The sequence below is a fragment of the Ichthyophthirius multifiliis genome, assembly GCF_000220395.1.
Source record: "Ichthyophthirius multifiliis unplaced genomic scaffold scaff_1120509251330, whole genome shotgun sequence".
Lineage (NCBI taxonomy): Eukaryota > Ciliophora > Oligohymenophorea > Hymenostomatida > Ichthyophthirius > Ichthyophthirius multifiliis.
Genome location: NW_004085979.1, coordinates 40,515 through 61,652, shown reverse-complemented (window position 1 = coordinate 61,652; position 21,138 = coordinate 40,515). Strand labels below are relative to the sequence as shown.

General features: G+C 17.1%; 4 protein-coding genes and 1 non-coding gene across 5 annotated transcripts, besides 33 other annotated features; 3 read left to right on the top strand and 2 right to left on the bottom strand. All coding sequences in view use genetic code 6, as the record gives it.

Annotated features, from left to right (window-relative positions):
- Positions 1-1,074: 1,074 nt before the first annotated feature.
- Positions 1,075-1,150: a microsatellite.
- Positions 1,079-1,172: a microsatellite.
- Positions 1,134-1,193: a microsatellite.
- Positions 1,151-1,217: a microsatellite.
- Positions 1,158-1,217: a microsatellite.
- Positions 1,159-1,209: a microsatellite.
- Positions 1,167-1,219: a microsatellite.
- Positions 1,220-1,434: 215 nt separating this feature from the next.
- Positions 1,435-1,499: a microsatellite.
- Positions 1,500-2,736: 1,237 nt separating this feature from the next.
- Positions 2,737-2,804: a microsatellite.
- A 33-nt stretch (positions 2,805-2,837) lies between these two features.
- Positions 2,838-2,916: a microsatellite.
- Positions 2,917-3,808: 892 nt separating this feature from the next.
- Positions 3,809-3,842: a microsatellite.
- A 1,061-nt stretch (positions 3,843-4,903) lies between these two features.
- Positions 4,904-4,952: a microsatellite.
- Positions 4,953-5,163: 211 nt separating this feature from the next.
- Positions 5,164-5,232: a microsatellite.
- Positions 5,191-5,221: a microsatellite.
- A 325-nt stretch (positions 5,233-5,557) lies between the features above and the next one.
- Positions 5,558-5,635: a microsatellite.
- Positions 5,572-5,634: a microsatellite.
- Positions 5,636-5,991: 356 nt separating the features above from the next.
- Positions 5,992-10,068, top strand: IMG5_183040 (hypothetical protein; the record flags this gene model as incomplete). Its single annotated transcript, XM_004027414.1, has 2 exons — positions 5,992-8,801; positions 8,917-10,068. Coding segments are annotated over 2 exons (3,962 nt in total), but the record flags the coding sequence as incomplete, so codon positions are not given.
- Positions 8,825-8,885: a microsatellite.
- A 1,533-nt stretch (positions 10,069-11,601) lies between the features above and the next one.
- Positions 11,602-11,702: a microsatellite.
- Positions 11,602-11,751: a microsatellite.
- Positions 11,645-11,753: a microsatellite.
- Positions 11,709-11,753: a microsatellite.
- A 105-nt stretch (positions 11,754-11,858) lies between these two features.
- Positions 11,859-11,906: a microsatellite.
- Positions 11,907-11,932: 26 nt separating this feature from the next.
- Positions 11,933-11,958: a microsatellite.
- A 2-nt stretch (positions 11,959-11,960) lies between these two features.
- Positions 11,961-13,296, top strand: IMG5_183030 (hypothetical protein; the record flags this gene model as incomplete). The annotated part of the gene is made up of 4 exons (XM_004027413.1): positions 11,961-12,219; positions 12,473-12,760; positions 12,834-12,868; positions 12,946-13,296. The coding sequence occupies 4 exons, from the start codon at positions 11,961-11,963 to the stop codon at positions 13,294-13,296; spliced, it is 933 nt and encodes a 310-aa protein (XP_004027462.1).
- Positions 13,224-13,273: a microsatellite.
- Positions 13,233-13,285: a microsatellite.
- Positions 13,260-13,284: a microsatellite.
- A 2,461-nt stretch (positions 13,297-15,757) lies between the features above and the next one.
- Positions 15,758-15,806: a microsatellite.
- Positions 15,763-15,817: a microsatellite.
- Positions 15,818-16,040: 223 nt separating this feature from the next.
- IMG5_183020 (protein kinase domain protein) lies at positions 16,041-16,591 on the top strand (the record flags this gene model as incomplete). The annotated part of the gene is made up of 3 exons (XM_004027412.1): positions 16,041-16,185; positions 16,312-16,422; positions 16,479-16,591. The coding sequence occupies 3 exons, from the start codon at positions 16,041-16,043 to the stop codon at positions 16,589-16,591; spliced, it is 369 nt and encodes a 122-aa protein (XP_004027461.1).
- Positions 16,427-16,471: a microsatellite.
- A 523-nt stretch (positions 16,592-17,114) lies between the features above and the next one.
- Positions 17,115-17,143: a microsatellite.
- Positions 17,144-17,498: 355 nt separating this feature from the next.
- Positions 17,499-17,549: a microsatellite.
- A 624-nt stretch (positions 17,550-18,173) lies between these two features.
- Positions 18,174-18,237: a microsatellite.
- Positions 18,238-18,727: 490 nt separating this feature from the next.
- On the bottom strand, positions 18,728-20,208 carry IMG5_183010 (hypothetical protein; the record flags this gene model as incomplete). Its single annotated transcript, XM_004027411.1, has 2 exons — positions 19,867-20,208; positions 18,728-19,796 (listed from the first exon to the last, which is right to left on the bottom strand). The coding sequence occupies exons 1-2, from the start codon at positions 20,055-20,057 to the stop codon at positions 18,728-18,730; spliced, it is 1,260 nt and encodes a 419-aa protein (XP_004027460.1). The 5' UTR covers positions 20,058-20,208.
- Positions 19,817-19,865: a microsatellite.
- A 249-nt stretch (positions 20,209-20,457) lies between the features above and the next one.
- On the bottom strand, positions 20,458-20,530 carry IMG5_183000. Its single transcript has one exon. It is a non-coding gene; the product is annotated as a tRNA-His (tRNA).
- Positions 20,531-21,138: the final 608 nt, after the last annotated feature.

The window sequence follows — 21,138 nt, the reverse complement described above, 5'->3', positions numbered from 1 at the left end:
TTAAATGAAAGAATCGACAGCATAATCAATTAATTTATTATTTAACTTGTTTTAATCTTAAATAATTTCCCAATAAAGCTTAGTTAATAAGTTCAAAAGATTAGAATAGGCTTTTGCTTCTGGATTTTCTTAATTACTTTCACTATAGCCAATATTCCTTTTACTACTAGAAGAACTATTGGCTTGTAATTTCTATAAATTAAATAGCTAATATTTTATAAAATTTAAAGTTTATTAAGTATATTTATTTTAAGGAATCGAATAAATATAATCTATAATTAGACTTAAACAATCACTATTCAAATATTAGGTCAAAGTATTAATACCTTCATAAATTAAAACTAAGTCTACATCATATTAATTTTGGAGAATTTTTATTAGGACATCCATTTATTAAAAATTGCGATTATCGATTGTGGATACTAATAAAGGAATTGACCTTTTAAAAATTTCAGGATGGAAATTATCAATGAGTAAATATTAAATTAACTAATTTTCCTTTATTAATGTCTATATATGTTTTATATTCATGCAGGATTTTATAAGCTCTTTAAATAATATTAATGCAGCAATTTTTTTTTCAAGATATTAGGATTTTATTACTCTAGTTAAAAATAAAGCCTCGTTTATTTCATTCTCATTTTAATCAAGGCCTTCTATGTTTTTTATTTTTATAGAATCTAAACTTCTTATTATATTTGATACTTGTTATAAGTTTATATCTTTTATTTCTTTATCTTAAATCTTTTGTATTCTTTTCAATATAATCTTGTTTTTGTTTTTTTTAATTTTTATTTATTTTTTAAAAATTTTACTTTTTTGTACTCTAAACATAAATTATCATGTATTGCTAATGGTATTCTATTTTAAGAAAACTTCATTAAATAACTTATTTTTTCAATTATATTAAATGGAGTTTTATAGCCTTAGTATTCACATTATATTAAATTAAATAAATTTTCATATCCTTATATATCATAAAAATATTAAATATTTTTTGTTGATAAATATGTTTAGGTTAATCCATCATATCTAAATTGAGACTTTTTTTAGATATTTTTTAAAATAATGAATATTAAATTATATATATTAATAAAAATAAATTAAATTATATATATTAATAAAATAAATTAATATATATATTAATAAATATATAAATATATGTATATATTTTTATATTTATATATATATATTTGTATATTTGTATATTTGTATATTTAGAAATAAAAATATATTATATATTTTTTTAAAATTTTTATTTTTTAAATACAAAGAATTTCTATGTTCTTTATATTCCTCCGAATAAACTTTATAATGAATCGAAAATTTAAAAATATGAACTTACAAAAGCAACTTAACTATCAACTATAAACAAATCTATATCAATATTCATAGCATTTATATACTTTTATTATTATTATTATTTTTATAGTAATTTAATAATAAAAATATTAATATTTTTTAAAAAAATAATATAAATTATTTAAAATAAAAATATTTGTAAATATAGAAATGCTTTTGTTATTAATTTAATTTCTTATTTTAATTTTTAAGATAAAAAATGAAATTTTTACATTAGGTATATATTTGGGTAGTATTTGAATGTATTTATTCGTTAATTAGATGAATTTTTTAAAAAAGTAAATTATTGTTTCTTAGTTATCTTTATTTATTATAAAATTATTTAAGTTTAGAATTTTTTCTATCATAAAATTCAAAGTTCCTCTAAAATATTAGTTAATTTAATTTGGATCATCAATTTATAAATCTGATTATATTAAATTATTCATTTTTTCTATTTCCTTTATTAATATTATCAAAAAGGATTTTTTTATTTTTTTTACTTAAATAATATTTTAATTGAATTATTAGTTTGAATCGAACACGAATATAATTTAATCTCTATTTTTTTTCTAAAAGGTGCTAAATTTTTAGAATCATAAGTATGAAACTAAAATAAAAAAATAAGTTTTAATATTTTTTAATATAATTAAATTTTATATTATGTATTTTTGAAGCTTTTATTATAAATACTTCTTCTCTATTTTAATAATATTAAGTTGATAAATTTATTTAAATTTTTAATTTTCCTTTCTAATCAATATCAATAACTTTTCCTACTTGCCATTTTCCAATTGAATAAACATCAACATAATAAAAAGGTTAATAAAATTTAGATAAATCCAAAAGTTTTAATTTTTTTTGGCTTATTTGTAATTAATTAAAAATCTCTTTTTATATATTTTAATCATCATTATTATGTACACCATTTTATAAATACTTTAAATTTTAATCCATATTTTAATATCGTATTTAATTAAATATCTAAATTAGTGTAAAAAAAACAAATGAATATTTTATTCTCTTATTTAACTTATAAAAATAATTATACTTTTTATTCTCTTATGTAATTTATAAAATAAACAATATTTTAGATACAAAATTTTTAATATAAAAAGTAATTAATATTATAAATTATGTTTAATATTTTAATAAAATTTAGATAAATTTTGTGAAATTATAATTCAATATGGCTATGTTGATTATTAAATATTATTTATTTTTAATATAAAATAAAAAACATTATTTGGACAGAAATTTTTGTACTTTTTTTTTTTTTTTTTTGTATTAAATTACTATATTAAAAATTTTATTTATAAATTTTAAGTTTTCATTATATTGGTAAATATTATTTCTAATTATTATTTTCTTAGTAATGTGCCTATAAGTAAAAAAATAAAAATATAATTAAAATTTGATAAAGATCTATTTATAATTATTCATAAATATAATAATTAAAATTTATATAGAATAAAATAAAATATTTAAAGGAAAAAAAAAATATATATTTTATTAAAAATAGTATTTTTTATACAAAAACAATATTAATTAAAAAATATGATTTCTATTAGAAAAGTATTTTCTAAAAATCAATATCTTTCCAATATTATAGTCAAAAACTTTTAAACAGGTGGATAATCACATTAAGAAATAACAAATATAGAAGGAAACAAGCCACCATAAGTAAAAAATAAATATAAATATAATTCATTATTTAATAAAATAATAAAAATAAGGTTGAAGATAGTATCTAAGGAAAATATGCAGGTGTATTATTTTCAAGTGCAAGCTCATAGAATTTATTAAATAAAGTAGCTGAAGATATGAAATACTTTTTAGATTTATATAAAGAAAGTGAAGTTTTTAAATCATTTTTGAACAATGTATCTTTAAAAAGAACAGAATAAAGGTAAATATTATAATGTTTAGGATAAGATAGTTTTACAAATGTTACAAATAATTTTTTAGAAACATTAATAGAAAATAAAAGACTAGATAGCTTACCTAAAACTGCCGAGAAATATATCGAATATTATAGAATTCTTAATAAATAAGAATCTATTACTATAATATCAGCAAACGAATTAAATTAAGAATAAAAAACAAAGTTGAAGATGGATTAAAAAGAGGTAATTAAGGTGTATAATTTACTGTTACTTATTAGGTAGATCCTACTATTTTAGGAGGACTTTAAATGTATTCCGGAAATAATTTCCTAGATTGTTCACTTTTGTCTCGTATTAATAAACTTAAAGGCGAAATTATAAAAATTTCATTTTGAAGTTAGATTAGTTTTATAATCTTTTATAAAAATAAAAAAAAAAAAGAAAGTATTATTTTTTATTTAGAATTATTTTTATTATGCAAATATAACATATTGAATATAATTTTTATTTTTTTATTAATAAATATAATAAAAATCTTATTTTTTAAAAAATATTATAGATTTTTAAATATTATAATAAAAATATATATATATATATATATATATATATATATATTTACAATTAACTTTTTATATAAATATAAATAATTATAAATAATTTAATTTTCATATAAAAATATGATTATAATCAATTTATTAATTTAATATTTTATATATTCAATTTAATACCTAATATTTTAATGTATTAAAAAAAAAAAATTACAAAATATTAATTAAAGATTATATTAAAATTATGAATAAATAATTATTTATAACAAAAATAAATCAAAATAAATATATGTGAGCTAAAACAAATATAATCGAAGAATAACCAAGTAGGTCAGAAGATCAAAAAGATGATTTAGAAATAAATATAAAAAGCAAGGCAATATACGCTAATGTTATAAAATCTGTATCTGCCGAAGTATTTGGCCAATTTAATTAAAAAATAGCCTTTTTAATTTCACCTTAAAGCCAAAAAGCCGCAAAAATAAAATCATGTGTATGACTATCATTTATGTTTTCAGTATTAGACGATAAATAGAGTAAAATAGTTATAAATTCAATGAAAGAAAAAAAATTAAATCAGGAGATTATATAGTTAAATTGGGGGAGGATGAAGATGTTTTATATTTTTTAAATTAATGAGAATTAGATTGTATATATATATAATTAAAAAAATTATAATAATTTACTTGTATAAAAACATATTTTTTAGAAAAAATTTCTAAGAATTAGACTTATTATATAGGACATAAAGGAATAATTATATTTTTTATAGAGATATATTTAAAAATAATGAAAAAGATTAGACTTATAAAAAAAGAAAATTGTATGAAAATTTAATTAAATAATTCGAATTAGTAAAAGATATGGAAAATTATAATAGATAGTGTAATTCAGATGCTATAAAACAATAAATTTAAGAAAAAATGGTTTTGATTTCAAAAATAATAATAATTTTTAAATGATAAAGAATGTTAATTTAAAGAAAATAAATGAAAAAAAAATACATTAATTATCATTAAAATTATGAAAAAGTAGATTATTATAAAACATAAGCATTACAAAAAAATAAAAATTATAAGAGAAGAAAATAAGAAAATTTTAATAACATAAATATTCTTAAAAAAATTGTAAAAAAAAATAGATAATATTAAAAAAAAATGCAGATAAATAATTAAAACTTTAAGATATAAAATAAATGATTTTAAATATTTATTTATTATTAAACAATAAAATATATAAAAAAAAATATCAATAAATATAATATATTTAAAATATTAAATATATGAGATATATTAATATATTTAATACATTAAAATTATTATAAATAATAAATATATATAATAGATTTAAAAATTAAAAAAGTAATATATATTTATTAAATAAATGAAATATAAATATATATTTATATATTTTTTTATATAATATATATAATATATATATATATATTTATAAATATAAATAAATTAATTAATAAATAAATATATTTTTATATATGTTATTTTAATTAAATATATTTTTTATTTATTTTTAATTAATTTTTATTTTTATTTCAAATAATTAAAAATAATATATATTTATTAAAGAAATATAATAAAAAAATATATTTTATGCATATATATTTTTTTTGTTTTATCTATAATTAAAATTTTATATTTATACCGTTTCATTTAATTTAATATATATTAAAATAGCAATTTTTTTTAACATATAATTAAATTTTGATAATAAAAAATAATATATTTTAAATTTTACATTTAAAAATTTAATTATTTAAAACTCTTATTATATATTATATTTATTTTTTTAATAACATATATTTCTTATATATCCTATATTTTTTATATATATATATATTTTTTTTATTATTATTTTTATCTTTTCTATTATTTTTTTTTTAAATTTCTTAATATATTATAATTATTTATTTCAATTTAATTATAACTTGAAAAAAATAATAATAGTAATATTATAATACATGTTATAAGTATAATAATCTAAATTAATCATAACTAAAATAAAATAAAATTTTAATATAAATTTATATCGTATATATAATATAAAATAATTTATATTTTCTTTTTATAAAACATAAATTAAAATATTTATTTATATATTTAAATTAAATAAAATATAATTCTTTATAAAAAATGTCAAAACTTAATCTATAAATATTTTTAATAATATTTTTAATTTTGAATCATTCCATTTCCTAAAAAATGGAATTCTCTTAATCTCTAAACGGTTTTTTGAAAAATTCAGATGGACATCTCGACTATGATATTCACATAATAAAGAAAATTCCAGACTCATTTTTAATAATAATAGCAGAAGGACGTTTCTACGATAGCGAACCTGACATATATATAAATACAGAATCAAAAGTATCTAAAACACAATAGCATTTAGATAAATCTTAATATGTATGTAAGTCTTATGGCTTTGCTTTCTGCTACATTCATGCAAATGATATTAAAGAAGATCAGACTTTTTATATAACAATTAAGTGCAGTTCGAATAATTGTTCATTTAAATTGACGGCTTTATACGAAGAAGAAATAAACGTTATCTAATTAAGATTAAATAATACTAAATATGCTATATTTTAAGATACAGAAAAACTTAATATAGATAATCCGAATTTAATATTGAACAAATTAGTGAAACTTTCTATAAATAAAGAAGATATAAATGAAGAAATAGAACATATTTTTATAGAATTTGAGCTTATTAATCCTCAAGAGTCCAAAAACACATTTGATGTTTTTATGAACTATAGCGACACTGTGCCTTCAAGGGATTCATATAATGCCATAGGACTGAACTGGGGTTCAGGAGCAGGTATGGGAGTAATTTTTTAGTCTAAATAAATGTTCGATATCGTTTCTCCTTCAGTTTATACAGCTATGATTGAAGCTCACGAGGGTGCTATTATCGCTATAAGGGCTTTTGGATGGGGAAAAGTACGAAAAATCGATGTTTTTGAAAATGTATCAGGATTTACAATGATTGGAACGAAAGAGATGAAGTATTAATTGTAAATTAGTAAGGAAATAGAAAAGAATGTTCCATTTTTTTTATAAAATAATTTAGTTATTAGTTTGATACCGTTCTCAGGAGACCCGGATCTTTTTGTAGATTATAGACCATTTGATAAAGTGTAAGAATATGAATGGAAATCGGAATTAGAAATGGATGATAAGTTAGTTATTTCTGCAGACTAATTAAAATAAATGAAGGCTTTTGGAAAAGATTTATATATTAGCGTTTAAAGTAAATCAGATTCTTCGTTATTTACTTTAAAAAGTTTCTTTCCATAAGGAAGGCTTAAAATAGGATTTGATTATCCGGAAAAGGGAAAACTATTACCAGATGAAATTATTGAGTATAAACTTGCTATATATGGAAGCAGTGTATCTAATTTTACTATTACTATTAATGCAGATATGGGAAAACCTATTTTATTATTGAAAAAATGCAGTGTTGATAATAAGGGAACGTGCAAAATTTCAAAAACTGAGGATTAGATTATTCAGGCGAAGTTCGAAAAAGATGTTTTGAAATATATTTATGAAAATGATCCGACTTAATGTGGAAATACTAAATTTGGAGATAGCTTACATGTTTGTAATTATGTGATTGCTGTCTTTAATAATGATAAAATTTAAATCGGATATACACTTTTAGTTAGCTCAAGTGCCTAACATACTGTTTTGAAAGAAGATTAGGTAATCCATGAAGGAATTGAACTCGGAAAAATTAATTATTATAAAATTTATGTAGGAGATAATCAAGAATTGGAAGAAATGAGCTTTTAGATTTCAGATGTGAAAGGATAAGTGAGTTTATTTGCTTCTTGTCTTATAAGTAAACCTTCTATTAATAATAATTAAAAGAAGTCTTTTTGGAATTATTTGGTTGTTTATAAATCAGAGTGTGATTTTCAAGTTGCCAAATATATCTATTTAGGAGTTTAGGGTGATGCGAATTTCAGCTCTTATAGTCTTTTGGCTAAAGGAATTAAACAATATTAAGTTCTGAATTATAAATTGTTAGAAAACTAAAGTCAAACAATTAATTTTGATAAAGATAAATATTAAGAAATTCATTTTCAATTTTAGGTTAATAAAAAAAATAATGATGATTAAAGCTAAAATGAAAATTTAGATTTTATAAGTGTTTAAGTCATTTTGGAACCTATTGTTGGATCTTTTGACATATAAGTAGGGGATAATATTTATTATACTCATTAATATATGTCCAGTTCTAATTAAATTAATTTCTAGATTAAATACTGGTAATTTGAAAATGAATAAAAAACTATGTATGGAATAGTTAGACCAAAAGAAAATAAGTCGTAATAAAATTTGTAGTTTACTTTAAGTTTTGTAACAAGTAATTTAGTTCATAGCAATTTAAAAATGGGATAATAATAATAATTGTAACTGAAAAAAGGAGAGCAATATTATAAAATAGCAGTTAAATCTTATAACTCAGTTGTTATTTAGAAAATATTGGTAGGAGATATAGAATTAGAAAATGGGGTGAAGGTATTTGCTTCTTGTGATTAAAAAATTACACAACCTCATAAAATAGAAGAAGGAGTGGTTTAATTGTAAAATTATATCCCAACTACTATAGATGGATAAAAATTACAAAAAAACTGTCCTAATCTTAATTAAAATAAAATTTTGGATAGTTGCTTTATTTTCTTAACTGTAATTTCAAATAAAGAGAACTCAATATTAATATAATCTGACGACTAAGATTTATAACATTAATTTATTTTTTCAGATATCCCAAATATAATTTTGTTTAATTTTTAATAACATAAATATCTTTATTATCCAGAGTTATATTCAAGAAAGTTTAATCTTTTTAAAAGCTCTACCTTCTATGGAGACTCGGTTGAAATTTGTGCCAAAATAGTCTATAATTAAATACCGAAGTAAGAATGGGATTATCCTTAAGGATGTGATGAAGGTGAATATGATATTAAATTTAAAACATAAAAAGACGAAAATTATTTGTAAAAAAAATATTTTTTTTTAAATATATATATATATATATATATATAAATATATATATATATTATTTATATATATATATATATTCATTTTTTATTATTTTTTATAAAAAAAAAGCTATGAAATAATTGATAGTTAAATTTCTTGTTAATTTGATAAAAGAGAATGTGGATTAGCCATTTATTTAGTTGACAATACAAGTAACATTTAAAGTTCGAATTCTGATAAAATTGATTAAATTAGTTTAACTCTCTAATAATCTAAAACTAGAATTAACATCGGTGATAAAATTAAAGATGTTCTTCCAACTAAAGGGGCCAGATTTTACTCAATTGATATATTTAATGAAGATATAGAGTCATTTACAGTATAAGGAACTGAATATCTAGTAAATACACTAGAAATAGATATATACTGTGAAAACTAATTAATAAAATCATCATCTAATGTTTAATCATTAGAATTAACAATAGATCATAAAGTTTTAAAGGAATTTAAAATAGATAAAATATAGACTTAATATATAATAGAAGTGAAATCATTAAATATTTAAAAGGATATTATATATTAAATAAGTTATAGTTAAAAAGAGAAAGGAAAAATAAAAATAAAGAATATATAGGCTGGAAACATAACAAAAATATAATTAAATTCCGAAGAAGATTATTAATATTTTTAATATATAAATAAAATCAAAGGAAAACCATTCAAAATAGTAATGTAGAATTTAACTTAAGGAAAAACAAAGCTAAAAATTTAAAAATATAACGATAAAATTTAATAATCAGAGCTAAAGTTGCCTTTAAAAGATACTTTTATTTCCACTACTTAAGATGTTATAGAAGTAGATACTTAAGATAATGATTACTAATGTATTTCTTATTGTTATTATTTACTAGAGTTTTAAGCTTTGGAACATTCCGGAAGTTTATTAACTGTATAAATTGAGGAAACTAATAGTTAAAATGAAATGCATCTATTGGAAAATATTGTATAGAAAAATAAATTATATTTTAATGATGTTACTATGCATACATTTAATGTTTAGTAATTAAGTGCTGTACATTTACAAATTGAATATGGAGAATTGGAAGTTAGTATATTCTATTATGATGAAAATTTGACAGTTCATTAAATATAATATAAGAATAAACTCAAAGGATAATAATCATATAATTATACATTATAACCTCTTTAAAATACTAATTAACTTTATTATATAGAAATTAAATCTTTAGAAGTATTTATTTTAAATAATATACTATATATGTATTATTTATTTTTTTAAAAAAAAGAAAAAATCTAAATATTACATTTCGTATAAAAGAACCGAAACTATTTAATAAATTAATTATGATGTTCCTTTAGTTAATAAATTATTAAAATCTTAAGATAAAATATAATATATAATAGTAAATATATTTATATATATATATATATATTAATATAATAATTATTTTAAAAAAATAAGTAATCTATGAATACTAATGAATTAACTATTTAATATCAATTTTAATTTGAAGTAAGTTCCGATGTAACCGAATTAACTTTATAAGATGAATACGAATCCTAAAAAGCAAAGCTGTAATCTAAATTATTGGACTTTTAATATGACTCATCCTCTAAAACTTTTCTTAAACTAATAAAAGTTTATAACATACCAAAATAATAGAAATAAATAAACATCAATCTTTTTAATACTCACAAAAAATTAGATATCAAAAACTTAAAAATAGTAGCTTCTGGGAAATTCACATTATTATCGCCCGAACATCCTTAAATATTTTATTTTGATTAAATTGAATAGAGTCAATACTTTGAATTAGTAACTCCAATAGAAAAGAGCACAATCATACTCTAAATTCAAGACACATAAGGAAAAGTATTGGCAAAAGCAGCATCTTCATATGAAAAAGCACTTGACGGCCATTTTGATATATAAATATTAGATAATTAAGTAATGGGTAGTACTTTTATAATGAACATAGAAAATAATAACATTTTCATTTCTCTTTAAAACTAAGTAAAATATAGTTAAGGAAAAATCAAATTTAACTATTTCCCTTATGATACGATTTTGCCTGTTAATAATCTTAGTTATCCAGATAATATGTATATTAAGCTTATTAATAATAAAGAAGATTATTAATTTTAAATAGATAAGCTTAAAAATTAAAAAATTTAAGATTCTTAGTTTGTGCTTGAAAAAATCTTTTATTCAATCATTATTACTAATGATGTTAAATTTTATTCAAGTATTGATTATGTAGAATCTTTCTCTTAAACTGAGTTTAAATAAGTAATTTTAAATGATGAAGAATCAGCATTTAAACCTAAAGTCGCCGCTATTAGAAGCATTGCTGATGAATTAACTAATTCAGATTAATAATCTGTTAACTTTTCTGTTGATAGAAAAATCTTAGAAAAAGTTATTGCGTTAGTTTAAACTGATCAAATTCAAGTTTTTATTAAGGCTTAAGCTTAGTTTGGCTATAAGTAATACACTGAAAAGAAATTCTATAGGGATTATGTTTATGGAATGACTTTGCTTTAACAATTTGATACTAATAAAGATACAAAAACTAAAATTCCAGTAATAATTATTATTTCAGTTTTTTTGGTTGTAATTAGTATTACAAGCGCGTTAATATATTTCATTAGAAAATATAAAAAAGTACAAAAAAAATTACATTATGAATTAACTGATGTTAGAAATATTGCGAAGTTTGGAAGTTATTAAGAAGCAGATGAAAAATAAAGTCATTAAGAAATTAAACATATTCCATTAGAAGAAAATTGATATTTATTTTTTATTTTATTTTATTTTATTTCTTTGTTTTTTTTTTTTAATTTTTATTTTTATTTATTTTTTTATTTATATTTATATTTTTATTTGTTATTTTAAAAATTTTATTTATATATAATTTTTTATTTATATATATATATTTTTTTATCTTTTCGTCTCGTGTTATTGATATGTTTATTTTAAAATATAATATATATTTTTTTATTATTTTTAAAAATCTCTATTTCCTACATACATAATAATAATTAAGAGAAAAATATAAATATACATTTAAAAAAAAAATATATATTAAAAATATAAAATAAAGAACTAATATATCAATATTAAATATATATATATATATATATATATATTAATGTCATTCTTGTTAATATATATAATTTAAAATTATAATTTCTATATGATTTATTTTTAAATGTTCTAAAATTTTTATTAATAATATTGCTTTTATTTATATTTTTATTTTCAAATATTTTAAATATATTATTATAATCAAATAAAAAATTTATTTGGTTAAGATTAAACAAAAAAAACTAAATGCATCAACTTTTATAATTAAAAAATAATAGTTAATTTGGGCAAAATTAAAAGGATATCCTTGGTGGCCTTCATATGTATAAATAAGAAAAAATAAAAAGATAAAAATAATAATTATATAAATATCTAAATGTGGCAAAATAAATATAATAAATAAATGTGTAAAATTTATCTGTTTTACATTCCAATCAATAATAAATATTAAAATTATATAAAATATTAATAATAAATAAAAAATGCAAATTTATATTATATATATTTACAATTATTGAATATTAAATAATTTTAAATATTTTTTTTTTTTTTTTTTTAAATCTATAATAAAAAAAGATTCAAAATTACACATAAAAGGATGTAACAGTAGTATTTTTAGGAGATTTTTCATAGTAATTTTATTTATAATTGTTTAAAAAAATAAAATAAAATATTAATTTGGAATAATTTATATTTTTATTTTGCTTACTATAATTAAAAGTGCAACAATAAAGCTTGATTAGATTTGCGATTTTAAAGAAAATTATTCTAAATATATTAAAAATGCAAATCAAAATAATACTAAATTAAAATAAGCTGCTTTAATTGGATTAAAAATATTGGAAGGAAAATCAACTTGTGAAGGTATTCCATTTTTTATTTATTATAATGTTTTTTTTTAAAATTAATTTTTTTAAAAATAAAAAAATTGTAATAGAAGAAAAAAAAAATGCAGATAAAAAATTGTAAAATGTAAAAAAAATAAAAATATTCTTAATTATTTGCATTAAAAATACAATTAAAAAACATAAATTTAAATGAAAAAAAAGAAAAAATCATAAAATAATGCAGATACAGATGAAGAAGATGAAGATGATTTAGAATTTGATGAAGATGAATATGATGATGAAGATTATTTAGAATATGAAAATGCTTAATAATAATAAATAAAATAAATATCAAATGAATAAGGAAATGAATAAAAAAATATAAACAAAAAAGAAAAAAAAGAAAAGGAAAAAGAAAGCAAAAAATTTGAAAAAATAAAATAAAAAATGACTTAAATATAAACAGAAAAAAATGAATAAAAAAAATTATAATCATAAGAAGAAAAGCCATAAAAAAATAAAAAACAGAAAACGATAAAAAAATAAAAAAAAATAAAAAAATTTAAATTTTGAAAGAAAACCAAAAAATAAAAGAAAAACTGAGAATTTGTTAGAAAAAAAAAGGAAAAGTAAACTAAAACAGAAAAAAAATTAAACTTATAATAATTCGAAGATAACCTCTAAGGCATATATAATAATCTAAGTTCTTTAATTGTATAATAAAATAAAGAATTTTTTAATTAATTAGACGTCTAATGTTAACTATTTGAATAAATGAATATAGATTGTATTGATTATATATAAACTAAAATCGGTAAAATATTTAATTCTTTATTATTATTACTTAGCTAAATAAAATGCGTAAAATAATATATATTTAACATTAAGAAAATAAAAAAAATAGAATGAAATTGAAAAACTTAAATAAAGAGTTCAATAAATAGTAGATAATATAAAATAAAAAGTTTTAACTGAAGCTTTAGGACTTAATTCTGGATTAGAATTAAGTTAGAAAAAAAGGTCTGCTAGTACAAATGGTTATATAAATACATTTTTTTATTTAATGAAAAATATATATATAAATATTAACAATTATATTATATTTAGATTACACATACCCTGCTTGTGAAAGTTAGTCAGATGATAAAAATAGCTTTTAATAAAATAATAATATTTGTAATATTATAATTTAAAAAGTTGATGATTAATGTTAAAAATTATCTGAAATCGAAAACTGTTTATTAAATGATTAAAAAAAAGATCAAGAATAACATTTTAGGAAAAAAATATGCAAAAAAATATTTCTTTTAATATAAGAAAATTATTAAATTAATAAAAATGTTGCATATGATTTAAGTATCAAAGTGGAAAATAAAATAAGGGAGCTTGATTAAAGTATAGATATTAATTATAAAAATAATATTAAAGGTTTAATAAGACTTTTAAAGGTATTTTTTTCTATATTTTTTTGGTAAAGAAAAATATTATTTTTATTTTTTAGGCGAAAAAAATTGGAATTAAACAACTTTAGGAATTAAATATGGATGATTTAATTAAATTAATATAAAAATAAAATGAGTTAGTTGATATAAAACTTCAAGTTTAAGTTACAAACGCTATAAGTATTGATAATAGTGATTGAAGGTGATAAAAAAAAGTATATACTTTATCAATAAAGAAAATATTAAATAATATTTCATATTTTTATTTATAATTTTTTTTGGTATATTTGAATTTAATTAAATAAAAATTTTAAATAGATTTTTTTTTTTTTTTATTTATTTAATAAAATGTTTTGTTTCGTTTAATTTAATTTTAAAATGTAATATATTTTATTAATAATATATTTAATATATATTTTAAATTGATAAATATATATATTTTAATTAACATATATATTATTTAATAATGACAATATTTAAATATCATAAACAAATAAAAAGAAAAAAAAAAATTAAATAATAATTATATTTTTTAACAAACAAATTTATAAATTATAATATTAAATAATAAATAAAAGTATAAAACTAAAATTATTGTATTAATAAAATTGTCCAATAATTATAATATAATATAAATATTTATCTATATTTATGAGATATTAAAGTATATAATAATATATATTTTTTTTTTTTTTTTTAACTTTTAAAATAATATGTAATAATAATAATATTTATAAATAAATGTATACCAAATAAATAATAAACAAAAAAACACTAATTTAAGATTATTTACAAATTTTTAAAATTAAAAAATAAAATAAAATCTAATTTAATGAAAATTTCAAAAAATTATTGGTTTTTTCTAAATGATAAGACTCCAATTAAAAATAATTCAATATGGAAAAAATGTAAATTATAAATAAGTTCAATAAAATAAAAAGATGAATAAATTGAAAGTGCATATTTTATAAACGCACTAAATAATTAAATAGATTATTAAAAAAATTCTATTATATAAAAGAAAATACTATATACTATTCTGAAGTAATAAATCATAATCAAATATATTAATATATATATATATATTTTTTTTTTTTATTGTATTTAATTTTATACTAAGTAATAAAAAAGTATTATAATTAAAGATTATTTGTAACTAAACTAAGTCTATGCAGAGTTTTATGAATCTAAAGTATAAATATTAAATACAGCGACATTTATATTATGTTTAAGGTAAAATTAATAATACGTGGAACTATTAACAGATAACTTATTTATATATTAATAATGGCAAAATTTATTAAGATAACGTTGTATTATGCTTGATTTTCCATTAATGTTTTCTATATAAAAGTTAATTGGAAAAGGCGCTTTTTCAAGAGTATTTTTTTAATAAAAACTTAAAATATTGAGTATATTATTCTTTATTTTTTACAAAAAGGTTTTTCTCGGAGTTTCTCGAAGTAATAATTAAAAATATGCAATTAAAATTATTGAAAAAGAATTAATTTCTAAATAAAAATAAGGAATAGTAAAAAAACAAATATTAAAATATATAAGATATATTTTTTAAAAAATTATTAAAATTAAGTTAATTTTAAATAATAGTAATTATTAAAAAATGAAATTTAAATAATGTAAAAATTAAATAAGATATAAAAGTGTTTGAAATTAATAAGTGTATATGAAACAGAAAATTCAATAAATTTAATATTAGAATTTATAAAAGGAGGAGAAATAATTAATAAGATTTTACAAAAAAAGTAATATAATATATAAGACGCTAAAATATTAATGAAAAATATTCTTTAAACTATTTAATAAATTCATAGTAACCATATTATTCATCGAGATTTAAAACCAAATAATATATTAATGAATAATCCTGAAGATCTTACTAATATTGTAATTGCAGATTTCGGTTTAGCCACATTTGATTAAAGTATTTGTAAAGATTATATTTATGTCCATTGCGGGACTCCTGGATATATTGCTCCTGAAGTATTATATTATAAAGAAGGTAATATATTGTATGATAATAAAGTTGACATTTTTAGTTTAGGAGTAATTTATTACTTTTTGTAATTTTAAATTTATCAATATTTATTAAATATAATTTTTTTATACTGAAAAAAAATAAAAAAAGACTAACTGGATAATAACCTTTTAAAGGGTAAAATAATGGTAAAAATATAACTTAATAAAAAATGTGAAATAAACTTTGAAATTCTTGAAAGAACCGAGATTTCGGAAGAAAGTATTTTTTTATAAAAAATAAACTAAATTTTTTATAATAAAATACTAAAAAAAAAGACGTAAATTTAATCAGAGTAATGCTCTCTAAAAATCCTTTACATAGACCTTCAGCTTTAGAATGTTTAAATCACTCTTTTTTAAATAAGAATTATATATGGATTTATCTTTGACTAATTAGTTTTAATAATAATTAATTAATAATATCAATAAGTATTTTTTTTTTTAATTAAAAAAAAGACAAGTTAATTTTAATAATTAGATAAAAATCTTTAGATGGCTTACACGAATTAAAATTATCTACGGAATCAAAAGAAATAAGCAAATATTTATATTGGGTAAATCCTTAATATAGAGGATAAACAATTACTTTATAAAGTTTTAATAAGTTTTCGTTTGTTTCAATATAAAATACTTAAGAAAAAGATAGTCCACCTACGAGGCCTAAAACTAAAAACCAATTTGCAAAATAAAGTACAGTAGAACTTATGGATGATATGTAAAATAATTTAGTTAATAGATAAAAAAGTAGTAGTTTAAATCAATAATTAAATTAAAATAAAACTTAATAAATTAATATTCTAAGAAATACTTTAATTAAATAAGCTAATAATAGTAACTTCTAAAATGATTTATAAGAAGATCAATAAAAAATTAGTAGTAAAAATATAGATAAGTATATTAGAATATTTGTATTATTTGTAAAAAAATATTTTAAAAAAATAAAAGATTAGATGATTAAGAAGAAATTTAAATTATAATGATGAGGAATTTTAAATTTAATAGTTAAATAATCTAATTATTAAGATATTCTTATAATAATATGTAAAATAAGATTTTTTATGAGAAAATAGTGCACTAAAAAAAATAAAATAAATTAAACAATTATTAAATATATTTATAAAAAGGAATAATTAAAAAATAATTATTAATACAATAATAATAAAATACAATAAGTAAACTTATAGTGTTTATTAATTTTTATTTATAAAGTTTTATATTTTTTATTTATTTAATTGTATTATGAACTTAAATATTTATGTGGTATATAGTTTTATAAAGAAATAATAAATAAAAAAGTATAATATATATATATATATATATATATATATATATATATATATATTTATAAAATTCATTATATTTGTTTAACTAATTTTTAGGCTAAACATGTTTTTATTAATTGATTTATGCTAATTTTTTTTATAAAAATATCAATATTTATAAAATTAAAAACATGTTAAAATAAAATAATGAAATTTTATATTGTCCATGTCAAATAAAATCTCACCATTTTACTGATATTAAAGAATTTTATAATCATATCATGAGTTGTATCGAGTTACATAAAAATAAAAATTTAGTTTTTAATGTATGTAGAAATAATTTTTTACATCTTTCATTAAATAATGTTAATTAATAGTAGAAATGTTGCTAAAAAAAACATTAAATATTATCTAATTTATAAGATAAAATCAAAAGCGAAAATTTATATAATTATTTTGGATAAATTATTAAAATAAATAATTAAAAATAAAATGGTAATTCTTTTTATGAATATGATTAATAATAATAATATAAAGGATCAATATTAAGAATGTTTAAATTTTATGAAAGCGAAAGAAACTTGGACTAGAAATAAAAAGAGTTTGAAAAATGTATATTAAAATATAATTAAATTACTGTAATTTAATAAGAAAATGAAAAAATAATTTTTAATATTGTTAGGAATTACTAATTAGCTTAAATTAATATATAAAATAAAACTTTTAATGTAAGAAATAATAAAAACATTTTAGATTTAAGAAAATTAAATAAATAAATAATTGCTGAAATATAAGTAAATTAAATAACATCAATTTTTAATTAAAATATATTAAATAATTTATAAAACAAATATATTCTTATAAGTTGTGATGAAAAATAATTTATTATATTCAATAAAGATAATTAAATTTTAGGTCCTTTTTTAAAATATGATAATTTTGGAATTATTAGACTTAATAGTTTTGATTTTATTTAAGAAGAAATAAAAATAAAAAAATAAAAAAGTAAAAAGACAAAACTTATTCAAAAAAATCGCAAACTTAAAGAATTTTTAATCCGTGAAAAAGTTATTTACAATAAAAGAAAAAGAAAAATTTTATAAATCAAAAAAAATCAAAGACAATTAATAGATAAAATTACTATTTTAATTGAATGAACAGAAAATTATATATATTAATTAATTAAACTTATATTTTTTTATTAAATAATTTAAAATAATAAATTATATGTATAAACAAACAAATTAAAAAAAAAACTCATTTTCAACCATTGCAATTATTACTATAATCATCTTATATTCCTCTATAATTATGTAAAGTCATAAATCTGCAAATAATAAGAACTCCGCACATTATTATAGTATAAGGTGTTTATAATTCATAAACATTAAGCATTAAAAAGGCCATAATTACTAACATAGAAGATGTAGTCATATCTTCTTTTCCTGAATGCATCCATAATAAAATAGCTGTAGCAGTTACAATACCAATAGATACATATGTTCCTCCTTTAAGAAATTTTTAAAGGTTAGTACTTCTTCTATAATCATCCCAATAGGGGAGGATAGCTTAAATGAAAAAATATGAAGGCATAAACATAAACAAGTAACCAAAAACAGCCCCAAAAAATCCATGTGAAATAGCTCCTATATAAGAAGCTATATTCAAGGGAGGTCCTGAAATAGCGGAAACAATAGAAAATCCATTATAAAACTAAGATTCATTAACTAAATTAAATTATATGGATTCTTTAAGTAGTATAGGTATAGCAAAATGGCCACTTCCAACAATAATAGAGCCTGTATAAAAGCAAGTAAAGGAGAAGTTAATGAATTTATTTTCAGTTGAGAAAAAAAGGAAAGCAAGTATGAAAAGAATTGTGAAGTAAATTTATAAACTTTTTTTAAGGAAAGATTGTTTTAGGAATTCTAATGGATTTTCATTTTTTTCGTCTATATAGGAAACTCGTAATTATTTACAAGGCTTTTTTATCTTGTCTTTATAATTTGGAATTATTAAATTTACAAAACAGCCTGTTAAAAGTAAAGAAATCATTTATAGTGTTGAATTATAATTTATATATAAAATTGTTGAAATAAACATTATTATATATGCGTTTATATCTTTTTCTATTTATTATAAGTATTTCCATGAATTTTATACTACAATTGCTACTGATGCTGCTTAAAAACCGTAAAAAGCTAAAGATATAAAACAATGCACTTAATGATTTTCTGTTGATGTATAATATTCATTCATATATCCCATTATTGACATAAATATCATTCCTGGTAACGAAAATAATAAAAAACAAATTAATCCTCCTAATGGGCTATTTGTTACTAATGAACCTTTTTTAATTGTTTTGTATTTTTTTTTATTGCGTTTTTTTTTTTTTTTACCTTATAGTTATACACATTTAAGAAATAACTGAACCTGGTATGGCACATGAAATTTAATATAATTCATCAAATAATTCTTTATCTATCCATTTTAAATTTTTTACTACTAATATTTCTAATTTATTTACTTACATCATTGGGCCTCCAACACTTTAAAAACCAAATTTATACATTGATTTGATTAATTACATATAAGTTATGTTGTTTTATATGTTTAGATGTGACTATTATCGAATTAAACGAGTTTAAATTTAATGCTAATCTTCTGGTTATATATTTTGATTAAAATTATTATCAGTTTAGGTTTAGTGATAATGATTTTCTTCTTATATTTAATTTTAATGCATATTTTTTATTTAAAATTAATTTTTTTTATTTAAATTTATTAATTGAATTATTTTTGATCTCTAGAAAAAAGTTTATAATTATTTTGTAAAAAAAAATAATGTAATTTATTTTAATAAAAAATATAAATATTTTTAACTAAATAAAAATATTGAAAATATATAAATAAAAAAAACTGATTTAAATTAATATTTTTTTTTTTAATTAATTATTAAATAAATATTAATTAATTAAAAATATAAAAATTGTGGTTGGTGAGTTTCGATCTCACTACCGCAAGAGCCACAATCTTGCACTCTTCCGATTGAGCTACAACCACATAATATTAATTTATACTTAATTAAAATAAATATTTAATTAAATCTTAATGATTTTGAAGTCAAATATAAGTAAGTCATTTTTAATTTAATTTATTAATAACAAAAATAAATATTTTAAATTTTAAATATATATTTTTATAGATATTTTAATAAATTAATTATGTATTAATAATAATAAAAAAAAAAATCGATTCTTATATTTATTTATATAAAACAATTATTAATTAAGATAAAAATTATTCATTGCCTATATATATAAATTTTATAAATGAAAAAAAAAATATTAAAGTATTAAAAACTAAAGCTAAAATACATAAGTATATATTTTTTATAAATTTAATTATATATCTACTTTTTATTTTATATAAAATAAAGTTCTAAATCTGTTTAAGGATCTTCTTACATTATAATTTTTTATTAAACTAATTTATTAAATGCTCTTAATAAATATTGAGGCTTTATTTCAACTTTTATATATAGTAAAAACAAGACAATATTTTATTAAAAAAAGAGAGGAGAATTATTATTTTAGTCGTATATTCTAGATTTTATTCTGTTTTTCTTTATTTATTTAATCAAATAATATGCTTTTTACCATTAAATTTTA